This window comes from Palaemon carinicauda, chromosome 34 (genome assembly GCF_036898095.1).
Source record: "Palaemon carinicauda isolate YSFRI2023 chromosome 34, ASM3689809v2, whole genome shotgun sequence".
In the NCBI taxonomy this organism is placed as follows: Eukaryota; Metazoa; Arthropoda; class Malacostraca; order Decapoda; family Palaemonidae; genus Palaemon; species Palaemon carinicauda.
The window spans coordinates 64,718,791-64,731,290 of NC_090758.1; the positions used below are offsets into that span (position 1 = coordinate 64,718,791).

The 12,500-nt window shown below is 30.8% G+C and overlaps 1 protein-coding gene across 1 annotated transcript in view; it reads right to left on the reverse strand.

The window, feature by feature from the left end:
• LOC137626989 (neuroligin-4, X-linked-like) overlaps positions 1-12,500 on the reverse strand; it is a 125,539-nt gene that overhangs the window by 837 nt on the left and 112,202 nt on the right. Inside the window, 10 exon segments of the mRNA XM_068357973.1 lie at positions 1-23; positions 927-1,042; positions 2,355-2,377; positions 2,781-2,927; positions 3,221-3,415; positions 3,603-3,763; positions 4,454-4,550; positions 5,835-6,022; positions 8,589-8,786; positions 10,195-10,341. The exon segment at positions 1-23 is cut by the window's left edge and continues 837 nt beyond it. Of these exon segments, the coding sequence (XP_068214074.1) occupies positions 1-23; positions 927-1,042; positions 2,355-2,377; positions 2,781-2,927; positions 3,221-3,415; positions 3,603-3,763; positions 4,454-4,550; positions 5,835-6,022; positions 8,589-8,786; positions 10,195-10,341 (1,295 nt within the window).

Consider the following 12,500-nt stretch of genomic DNA (forward strand, 5'->3'; position numbering starts at 1 on the left):
GTTACGTACAATGTTCTGTGTTCCTGGAATAGTTAGAGATATTTAAACAATGAATAGTAATTATGTGATAAAGAGGATACGATATCTATCGAAGCTATATTATTAAATCTAAGATATATTGTTTTGACTCCTTGATGTTATGAATAAATATTTGTTTATCAATTTATCACCGAATACGAGTTGTATGTTAAACCTTCATAAGCTATTACAAATACAGGTCAAACACTTGAATTTACCTAAGGAAAATTTCTGGAAAGGCTACATTTAGAATCTATATTTAAGATTAAAATCATATCATATAATTTTAGATGTACTATCAATTAGTTTATTAAAATCATCACCAGTTAAATATTAGTATTTCATTAAGGTTCTATAGTTTTATTAAGTTAAAGAAATTATGTTTTACTAGTTTCTTTACATGGTATTCATAGGAACTGGGTTATTGAAAAATTATATATATATATCTATATATATATATATATATACATATATATAATATATATATATGTATATATATGTATATATATATATATATATATACATATATATATATATATACATATATATATATATATATATATATACATATATATATATATATATATATGTATATATATATATATATATATACATATATATATATATATATATACATATACATATATATATATATATATATACGAGAGAGAGAGAGAGAGAGAGAGAGAGAGAGAGAGACGAATGTTAGAAACTAGATCATAGGATTTCATATATAGAGAAGAAAGTGATTATTCATTAATATAAAAGTTATCATGAAAAAATAAAATAACTCTAAAAATATGAATAAATGTACTTTCCTGACCTAAGGTTATATATCTAGAAAATATTGAAAATCATTGTATCATTACATCTTTGAGGGATACAGCCCCACAAAAATAGGAACTCACCTATTTGAAAGTATCTCTGATAGACTGGATCATATTTGGGCCATGTCTGCTCTTGAGAAGTTATGTTGTTTGCACTCTCGGACATCTTAGCTGTGGAGACTGTGTCTTTTGGATGTCTGTAATATAAACATAGAGTTTTGATTAATACCATAATTATAATTTATTGATTTATGGTATCAATGATATAAACTGTACAGTATTATATATATATATATATATATATGTATATATAATATATATACACACATATATATATATATATATATATACATATATATATATATATATATATATATGAACTGTACAGTATTTTATATATATATATATATATGCATATATATAATATATATATATAGATAGATAGATAGATAGATAGATACATACATATATCCATATCCATATACCAAGGTATTTCCACTAATTTTGGGTGGTAGTCGACATCAAACGAATGAAAAAACGGGACCTTTCCTGTCTATACTCCTCCCAGCCTGGCGAGGAAGTCAACCAAGTTCGGCTGGTACAACTAGGGTGACACAGCCTACCCTCCTCCGTTATCCAGCATAAATGAAGCTTTATAACGCTGAATCCCCTACTGCTGCTACCTCCGCAGTCATCCAAGGTGACCAGAGGAAGCAACAGGGCCTACAGGAACTGTGTCCACAATCGCTCACCATTCATTCCTATATCTAGCACGCTCTCTTGCCTCTCACATATATCCTCCTATCACCCAGAGCTTCCTTCACTCACTCCATCCACCCAAATCTTGACCTTCCTCTTGTACTTCTCTCATCAACTCTTGCATTCATCACCTTCTTTAGCTGACAGCCATTTTCCATTCTCTCAACATGGCAAACCACCTCAACACATTCATATCCACTCTAGCTGTTAAATCATTTATTACACCAGTTCTCACCCTCACTACTTCGTTCCTAACCCTATCCTCTCGAGATACACCAGTCATACTTCTCAGACACTTAATCTCAAACACATTCAATTTCTGTCACCCGTCACTTTCATTCCCCACAACTTCGATACATACATCACAGTTGGTACAATCATTTTCCCATACAAAACTCTCTTTACATTAATGCCTAACCCTCTATTCTTTATCACTCCCTTCACTGTCACCAACACTTTGCATCCTTCATTCACTCTCTGACGTACATCTGCTTACACTCAACCATTTGCTGCAACAACAGACCCCAAGTACTTAAACTGATCCACCTCCTCAAGTAAATCTCCCTTCGATATGACATTCAACCTCGCAACACCTTCCCTTCTCGAACATCTCATAACCTTACTCTCACCCACATTAACTCTCAACTTCCTTTTTTCACATATCCTTCCAAATCCTGTCACTAATCGGCCAAGCTTGTCTTCCGAGTCTGCAACCAGTACAGTATCATCCGCAAACAAAAACTGATTTACCTCCCATTCATAATGGTTCGTGTCTATCAGCTTCAATCCTCGTCTAAGTACTCGAAAATTCACCTCTCTCATCACTCCATCAACAAACAAGTTAAACAAGCATGGCAACATCACACATCCCTTTCTCAGCCCCACTCTCACCGGAAACCAATCGCTCACTTCATTCCTTATCCTAACATACGCTTTACTACTATTGTAGAAACTTTTCACTGCTTGCAAAGACATTCCACCAATTCTATATAACCTCATCACATTTCACATCGCTTCCCTATCAACTCTATCATACGCTTTCTCCAGATCCATAAATGCGACATACACCTCCTCACCTTTTGCTAAATATTTCTTGCATATCAGCCTAACTGTAAAAATCTGATTCATACATCCCCTACCCCTTCTAAAACCTCCTTGTACTCACCCAAATTTTATGAAATTACTCCACATTGATATGAACGATTTGCTGAGTGTGACATCCATCTTAGTGAAGTTATAACTTGAGGCCAAAGGTCCAAGAGCGCCCATAGGACCACCAAAGACGTACCCCAGCTCGTTCAGGAGAAGACTCTCGTTTCCAGACTTTGGGAAAGATAATTAGTTCAAATTTAAAGCTTTATTGTAGTAATAAATAAATTTGGAAATAATAATGTGAATGGAAGAGGAATATATGATTTTATTTATATCATGATTCTTTTATTGGTATTTATTATATTATATTTTCATGAATATTATTTGCATGATTTGGATACATATATCTCTAATCTATGGATAAGATTAAAAAACTTTCTGTAGATTATTAAAGATTCTCATTAATAATATATACCATATTTTTCTATTTCATATATAAATCCAATCTATCCATATCAACGCACATTTGAACCTTCTTCCTCCAAGACGTAGAGATAAGATGATCGGGAAGTCGTGTAGAGCTGCTTTGCAAGATCTGCCATCGGCGAGACAATATTCGCATCGTGAAGGCCTTGGCCGGTTGAGTCTCTGATGCTGATTGGTTGATAGAGGGATCTTGACCAATCAGTGTACTCGGCTGTGATGGCTAACATTATTTCCTGTGGCGAGATGAAAATGCTCCATGTGAGGTTTACTTTTATATATTAGATGGTATAGTTTATATATGTGTGTAGCCCAGGTGATAATAATAATAATAATAATAATAATAATGATAATAATAATAATAATAATAATAATAATAATAATAATAATAATAATAATAATAATAATAATAATAATACTCACCTGCAGATGATATCGATAGTTATTGACGACGAAGGATCTCAGCAGATCCTCCCTATAGTCAGCATTGAATCCTTCCTGGACTTCTTGCTGACTCAGGATGTCAAGGAGGTTGGCAGCTGTCATTTCTAGTAGGAGGTCAACTGGAGTTTGACCTTCCTTGCCTTTGAAGTCAAGAGGAAAATTAAGATATTTCTTATTTTTCTTTTTATAGTTGAGTGATTAAGAATATTACTTGGTATAGACAAATGGAGATATTTAGGATATACGATTAAGTACTTGGGTGCAAGTTAACTTTTATATTATAGTTTAGAAATTAGGAATTTTATTCTGTTTAAACGTATGTATTCATTATGCAAGGATTTCAGTTCGTAACTGTATATATCTGTGAATATAAAACAACAACAACAAAAACAACAACAAAAGCCGCTGTGCCTAGAACTCTGCAGGGCATTGGCCACATCCATGTCCTTATTCATGCCTGTTGTTTGGCTAGTTTTCATCACCAGGCTTGCCAACTACGGACTGGTGATGTTGGGTGATTTATGTCTTATTGCTCACAGCAAACGTAGCTATTATAGGTAGCCCTGGTAAAGCTCTGCTGTTCATCAGGCGCATCTATATATATATATATATATATATATACACATACATATATATATATATATATATATGTGACTCTATGTATAGGGTTGTATATATGTAATATTATAGATCTCCGGGTTTCAGCTGTATTATCCATTTCATGCATTCTAAATTACGACCCTAAATAGCATTTATAATGAATAAAATATTCTTTTGCCTGTGAATTAACATATCAAATCCATCAAAGTATTTTTACAAGTTAAATTTACCCATTTTGCTCTGATGATTTTTACAGTCTGGTTTGATAGTGACACCATCAATGCTGGGGCCAACAGCCACTTGAAACTTGGATGTCTTTATTTGAACCTTTAAGAACAACAAGTTAATGTTATTTCCTTTTTAAACGTTATATTTTTCCTGAATCATAATTATTATTTAGACAAAAATATTAAGGTCAACTTATTATTTGTCTTTCATGATATTGATTGAAATATTGTTATACTGAAAATAAATCCTCTTGACTTAAAAGCATTTACAAGAAAACAGTCCAATCATACATTGTTAGGTTTAATATAAATTCAAATTAACAATAATATTTTGGTTTTAAAAAAAAAAATACCTTTAGGTATAAAGATGGACATTTGATCGAAATTTAAATTTAATGTAATTTTTGCTAGATATAATTAAAAGTTCTATAATAAAATCATCTCGAGTTAAAATGATTTCCAATCAAACATAAAAGTCCTACTGTGTATTGTTAGTTTAAATACAAACTTAACTTTCTAAAAACATTTTAGTTTTCTAAAACATCCCTTCATTTATCTAAATAGACTTTTAATTAGAATTAAGTTCTGTTTGTTAGTAGAAATAATTTTTACGTATCCACAAAAATGTATATACAATTTACAGATTGTTTAATTACCCATTCGTAACTTAAAGGAATTACTTGCTATATAGAGAAAAAACTGACTAATTATACTTTCTTTTTTTAAACAAATTGCCATATTAATTAATTAATTGTATTATTAAACTCTTGTATTATTTTTCTTTTTCCAGGAATATACTCATCAAAAATAAAGAAAAGAAACTGTAACTACAGCATGATTAATGAAATTTTAATAAAGATATCAGTTGACAAGTACTGAAATTACAACTACAGAAAAAGAAAAAGAATAGTTATATTTCATTAGTGTTTCTACCTATTTAGATTCCATGTAGCTTATTTGCTGTGTGAACTCTGTGGAGACTCATAGTCAGGGGAAGAATAATTACTGAAAACAGCATAATTAACTTTGTACATTTTTTTTCCTATAATTCTAGCATATTATATGAGTAGAGAGAGTATAAGCTAAAATTATATAATAGTCAAATTATAATCATTTTCCCTTGTTTTCTTAGAATGTCTTACTGTTATTTTTGAGAATCATATCCACTTGTTATATAAAACAAAACAAAATGAATATGTAAATAAGTTAAAATTATTATCACTTTTATTATAAATTGCAAGAGTCTAACTACATACAAGAGGAGGTGCCTCTGTATCTGCGTGTGTAAGAGTATCTATCTAAATGCTAACCTGTGATTTTTGACTGGTCACTTACACTAGTAAACAAAGACTCATTCAGATTAAATCTAGAACAACTTAATCACCTTTAATATGTCATGCAGAGGCTTCTTCCTCAGACACTGGAGAAGATTTTCATAGTGGCGAAAGAGGTCGTTTGGAACAAGGCAGTCCAGCTGGGTGGCTACATCGAAGGCGTGTCCAGATGGGTCCCGGACTGAAGCCCAGGGACTGAGTGCAGATCCTGACATCAGGATTACTCGCTTGAACAGACCTGCTCCTGATGACCAGGGGAGAAGGATTGCCCGAAGGATATTATGGTAGGAAGAATTCTATGGTGTTTCGCGTTTAGAGGGGCTGTTAACTTATATGTTTTTGGTACATTTTTGGTAGAGACATGGTTTATATATATATATATATATATACATATATATATATATATATATACATATATATATATATATATACATATATATACATATATATATACATATATATATATATATATATATGTATATATATATATATATATACATATATATACATATATATATATATATATGTATATATATATATATACATATATATATATATATGTATATATATATATATATATACATATATATATATATATATATATGTGTGTGTGTGTGTGTGTGTGTGTGCGTATGTGCGTCTGCTTCTGTATGTCTTATTTATGCATATGAGTGTGTGTTTAAACAAATATTTAAGGATTTTGTGAGCCTCAGTAGTCATAAATATCATAAACTATATTATCTTAATCCCTCTTTTCTCTCAATAATGTTCCAACTCGTTTCGTAAGGTAAAAACAATATTACCTTTTGTAGACCAACAGAGAAAATACGAACATCTAAATAAATGTAGTTTGGTCTTTGTACAAGAGCAAGACTCCAATTATAGAATATCTATAAACAAGAGAACTAAACAATATTGGAAAAGGAATTTCCAATAACAAATAAAAAGATGATAATAGAAAATTGAATTTGTGTTTTTTCTTAATGATAAGAGAATAGAATAGGATATATACATTGAAGTGTATCTGATTTGACTTTTTAATTGTGAATCACAAGAAATCAAGTAGGAAGCTATGTATACATACAAACACACACAAACACACACACACACACACACACATATATATATATATATATATATATATACATGAACATATATCACAAGCACACGTGATTTCAATCAATGTAAATATCACCCACGAATGGCATTTAATACCGAATTCTATCTTGGGAATATATATTCACTTGGAATTCATTTATGGTAACAGCTTCTGGCCGGGTGGAGATTCGAACCCTCACCTGTGGGCCGAAAACCATACCAGAAACGGCTCTACCGACTGAGCTATCAAGAGAGATAAAAGGTTATGACATGTCCCCTTACCTATTCCTGTCGAATTCAGGAAGGTAGGGGTTCGAATCTCCACCCTGCCAGAAGCTGTTACTATAAAATGAATTGTAAGTGGATATATATATTCCCAAGATAGAATTCGGTATTAAATGCCATTCGTGGGTGATATTTACATTTATTGAAATAATATGTGCTTGTGATATATGTTCATTTAAAATGACCAATTGTTACAAACCCACGATTCAGCTATCATGGTGGAGATGGGTTTATTTGAAGTCTATGAACACATTCCTGAATTTGACAGGAATATGTACGGGGACTTGTCATAAACTTTTATCTCTCTTGATAGCTCAGTCGGTAGAGCCCGTTGCTGGCATGGTTTCCGGCCCACAGGTGGGGGTTCGAATCTCCACCCGGCCAAAAGCTGTTACCATAAAATGTATTCCAAGTGGATATATATTCCCAAGATAGAATTCGGTATTAAATGCCTTCGTGGGTGATATATATATATATATATATATATTTATATATATAAATATATATATATATATATATATAAATATATATATATATATATATATACATATATGTATGTATATATATATATATATATATACTCGTATATACATACATATGTATATATACATATAAATATATATATATATATATATATATACAATTTCCAATAATATTAGAAAAATCAAAATACCCATAAACTGAATTAAACAGAAACATTATTCCAAACCATACAATTTTCCCTAAAAGTTCACAACTCCAAAACCAAATCCAAAAATGAAAGTTGAAATCAAATGAGGAACTCCCTTGAGGAAACTTGAGATGCTCCACGATATAGTCATTCTATTATATGTATTATTTAACTTTTGTTTTCATTTTGGGATTTTGAAATATGTTTCCTTTCAGGAATTTACATTTGTGGAATAGATGGAGGATTTTGTTTGACCTGATTATCTTTTTTAAGAGTGATGATGCTACGTTTAGTGATAATGATAATTATAATACTACTACTACTACTACTACTACTACTACTACTACTACTACTACTACTACTACTACTACTACTACTACTAATAATAATAATAATAATAATAATAATAATAATATTATTATTATTATTATTATTATTATTATTATTATTATTATTAAATGATGATAATAATAATCACAATAGTAAATCTTTTCAGACTATCATTATTATTATTATTATTATTATTATTATTATTATTAGTTGCAGTGCTAGCAATATTAAAATGCTAGATTACAGTAATACTATCAACATTAAAAGTAATCATGATATCAAATGCATCCATTAGAAATATCACAAAAAAGTCCATTAACATCACATCATCCCTCCAACCACATGTAAAATCACCTAAAATATCTTAATATCTTTGAAAATTCCCTTTGTCACAGAGAACAAGGTTTACTTACTGACTGACCTGTAGCAGCGGGCGATATGACAAGGTAGTTGAGGCAGGCGGCTCCCGTGCCGTGACCCATGACCGTGACCTGACCTGGGTCACCCCCGAAGCGGACGATGTTCTCTTGAACCCAGTGCAAGGCAGCCAGCTGGTCCATCAGGCCGTAGTTAGCTACGGTTGCGTGACCCACTGGGTCAGCGTTTGCGTTGTAAAACCCTGGGGTTAGATTAAGTTGGGAAAGTTCAGATATTGATGTATGTACGTATATGTATATTACGATTTTGCACATTTAGACAAGTTTTTCATATTCATATTCATATAAGCCATTTATTATACTCCTCATTATATCTGGATTCCCTCTACTACGGGATCAGAGACTCAAGGGGGAATCAGCTATAAGATAATAGCCTCGTATCAGTCAGGGAATCGAACCCAGCCTAAGAAACTGAGGTTTTATTGAATTAGTAATTTACCCATAAAGAGCTGCTAAGTCAATGGATCGTCCATTTCTTGAGCCTAGGTTCGACTCTCAAGCACGACCAGAAGCTATTATATTTGAAATGGATTCCCTCTTGGGTCTCTGATCCGAGGCAGAAAAAATTTCAGACATTAGTGGGAGTATAAGTTATGGCTTATATGAATGAATAAATAAATAAATAATTATATATATATATATATATATATATATACATATATATATATATATATATACTATCTTATTTCTTTGGCAATTAATGCTATAAATTTAACAATTATATTCCTGGCAACAGCTACTAATTGGTCTAGTTCCTATATTTCCACATGAAGGTGACATGTCAATTTCTGGTAATATGTTAAAACTCTAATCTCCATTTTAAGGAAAACTTCTGAATTGCAGCATCCATTTGCAGCCTTGAAGCAATAAAAAAAAAAGTAATAAAAAAAACTATTGTTTCTCGAAAGCAAAATTCTAAAAACTACTTTTCTTTCTTTTCGTCTTCCTTTTGTAAAGGTTCAGAGACTGAATTATTCCTTAGTGTTTTCCAATAGTTGATTTGCTCCATATAATATATATGAAATTCCAGTTTGTATAATACAGTAATATCGTAGAGGTAAAATATTTTTTTAAAATTTATAAATATATGCAAGATGTATGAGATTAAAGTATCATTTCTCTTAGAGAAGGAGTTTTTATTTAATAGGATTTCAGTGGAAATAAATATATATTTCCTCCAAAATGGTTACTTAACAAAAATATACAACCTAACTGGCAAAGAATATACATCGTTGCTTACCGAGAAATATACAATAACATTACTTACCAAGAATATATAAACAAAATTATCAAGAATATTCATGTACCTTATTTACCAAGAATATACAGCCTTACTTACCAAAAATTAACAACTTCACTTACCAAGTCAACAACATTACCTAATAGGTCACCAACTTTACTTACAAAATATATATAACCTTCTTACCAAGAATATACAACCTTACTTAGAAAGAATATGCAACCCTACTTGCTAAGAATATACAAACTTGCTTACCAAGAATATACAACCTTACTTGCCAAGAATATACAAACTTACTTGCCAAGAATATACAACCTTACTTAGAAAGAATATAGAGAAACCTTGTTTACCTAGAATGCCAATTCGATAGTTAAGAGTGACCACAATGACCTTGCCCAGAGCTGCCAGAACTGATCCGTCGTAGAGACTTGAAGATCCCCACTCAAACGACTCTCCCTGGATGAAGACGACCACTGGGTAGGCCATCAGAGCTGCATCTGCAAGGAGGCAAGCAGGGCAGTTAAGAGAGGTACTCGGTTCTAGCAAATGGGGTTCTAGGGATACACAATGATATAAAGACGATTTTAGCAAGCTGCGTCTACAAATAGTTTGGATTCGGGTCATGTTATCATCATCAGTTCAGAGAGATATAGATTTAAACCAGTACTGAAGCAGGATATATCTACAGATTCATACACACATACACACAAACACACACACACACACACACATATATATATATATATACATATATAGATATATATATACACACACACACACACACATATATATATATATATATATACATATATATATATATATATATATGTATATATATATATATATATATACATATATATATATATATATACACTGTATATAATATATATATATATATATACACTGTATATATAGATATACATAAAATTCCTAATTCCAAACCTAAGTATTTCTAACCCTCATGTCTGATAATCACGGTCGAATGAAACTCATCCAAAGATCAATAAAAGTAATTCCAGAAATATTTCGAAATGATTAATTCAGAGGAAAAGAAATTTTGATTAATACTTTTTTTCTCATCTGTTTCACATAAACTCTATTTAATCCTTTAGTATAAAAAAACTGAAAATCAAAAGTTTACATTTCAATATGAAAAGGGTTACGAATGAAAAAGAAAAAAAGATCCTGTGTATATATTTTTTTTTTTTATTAAAACTGATTCACTTTAATCTTTTCTAATATAGTTTAGTAACATTACTAAATAGAAGAATTTTTTATTCCTCCTAAAAGATTTTTAATTGAGTTTTATATATATTTATAATAATTTACTAACCAAACATAATTTTATCCATGATATTTTAGTAGTATTAATAAATAAGAGAAAGTATTTTTCTTAATAAACTTTTCTTTTATCGAAATTTTGATTATTCATATTATGTTACTAATTTTCCCTAATTTTCTCTTTTATATTTTAATATTTTTAGTATATAGAAGAAAATATTTTTCCTAATAATACACTATATATTATATATTTTCTTTTAATGATACGCAAGTTTTCAATAATGACCCTTATATATTAAAGCATTCCCTATAATCATCATAATTAACAATTACAATATTGAATACTTATTTGAAGTGCCTCAAAACGAGAGAGAGAGAGAGAGAGAGAGAGAGAGAGAGAGAGAGAGAGAGAGAGAGAGAGAGAGAGAGAGAGAGAGAGAGAGAGAGAGAGAAATATTAAAAGCATATTTATACGCTATAACTAAATAAATGTTTTATGCAGAATGAAAGCGCAAGGGAACTGGCCTCTTAAGAGAGACAGAGAAAAAAATAAGTCGAGTCCTGCAGCTAAACATTTTGACATTAATCAAACAACAAATAAAAGGATTTTAATGTGGCATAAAACGAGGCTACTCAGGGAACGTTCTTGACAGAGAGAGAGAGAGAGAGAGAGAGAGAGAGAGAGAGAGAGAGAGGTGGAATAGTTATCCGTAATTTTATTACACTTCCAGTATGTAGCTCTCTATAACTATCATTCCATTCCAGTCTGTTCACTATCTTTTTATTTTAGTCTTTAGCCGCATATTTTCCTAGGTTGTTGTTCTATCGTCTTCTCTTCCCTCCCATGCTTTTCTTGCAATCTTAGATTACCCATTCTATTATTCCTAATGTCCATCTATTATTTGTCATTCTCATTATATGTCCTGCCCATGTCTATTTCTATTTCTTACATGATGATAGAATATCCTCTATTGTAGTTTTTTCTTGCATCTTTGTTATTCTTCTTTTTGTCTATTAGTGTTATTCCAATAATTTTTCTTTTCATAGTTCTATGAGGTGCAGCTAGCTCAAGTCCTACGGCTTTAATAAAGCTCCAATTCCTGGTACATAAGTTAATCATTGTAGGTCCATCTTATTAAATACTTTTCTTTTTATAGAAAGTGGTATCTTACATTCCATAATCTCATTTTATTTACCAAAAGCTAATCATTCCATGCTTATCTCTCTTTCAATTCCAGAATCATGTCCCAGGGAAACACTTACTGCCTATCCCAAGTACGTATATTAATTATCATTCTCTAAAGATTCATCCATAACTATTATTTGTTGTCTCTCTTCATTTCCATTGAACATTATCTTAGTTTTACTCATATTC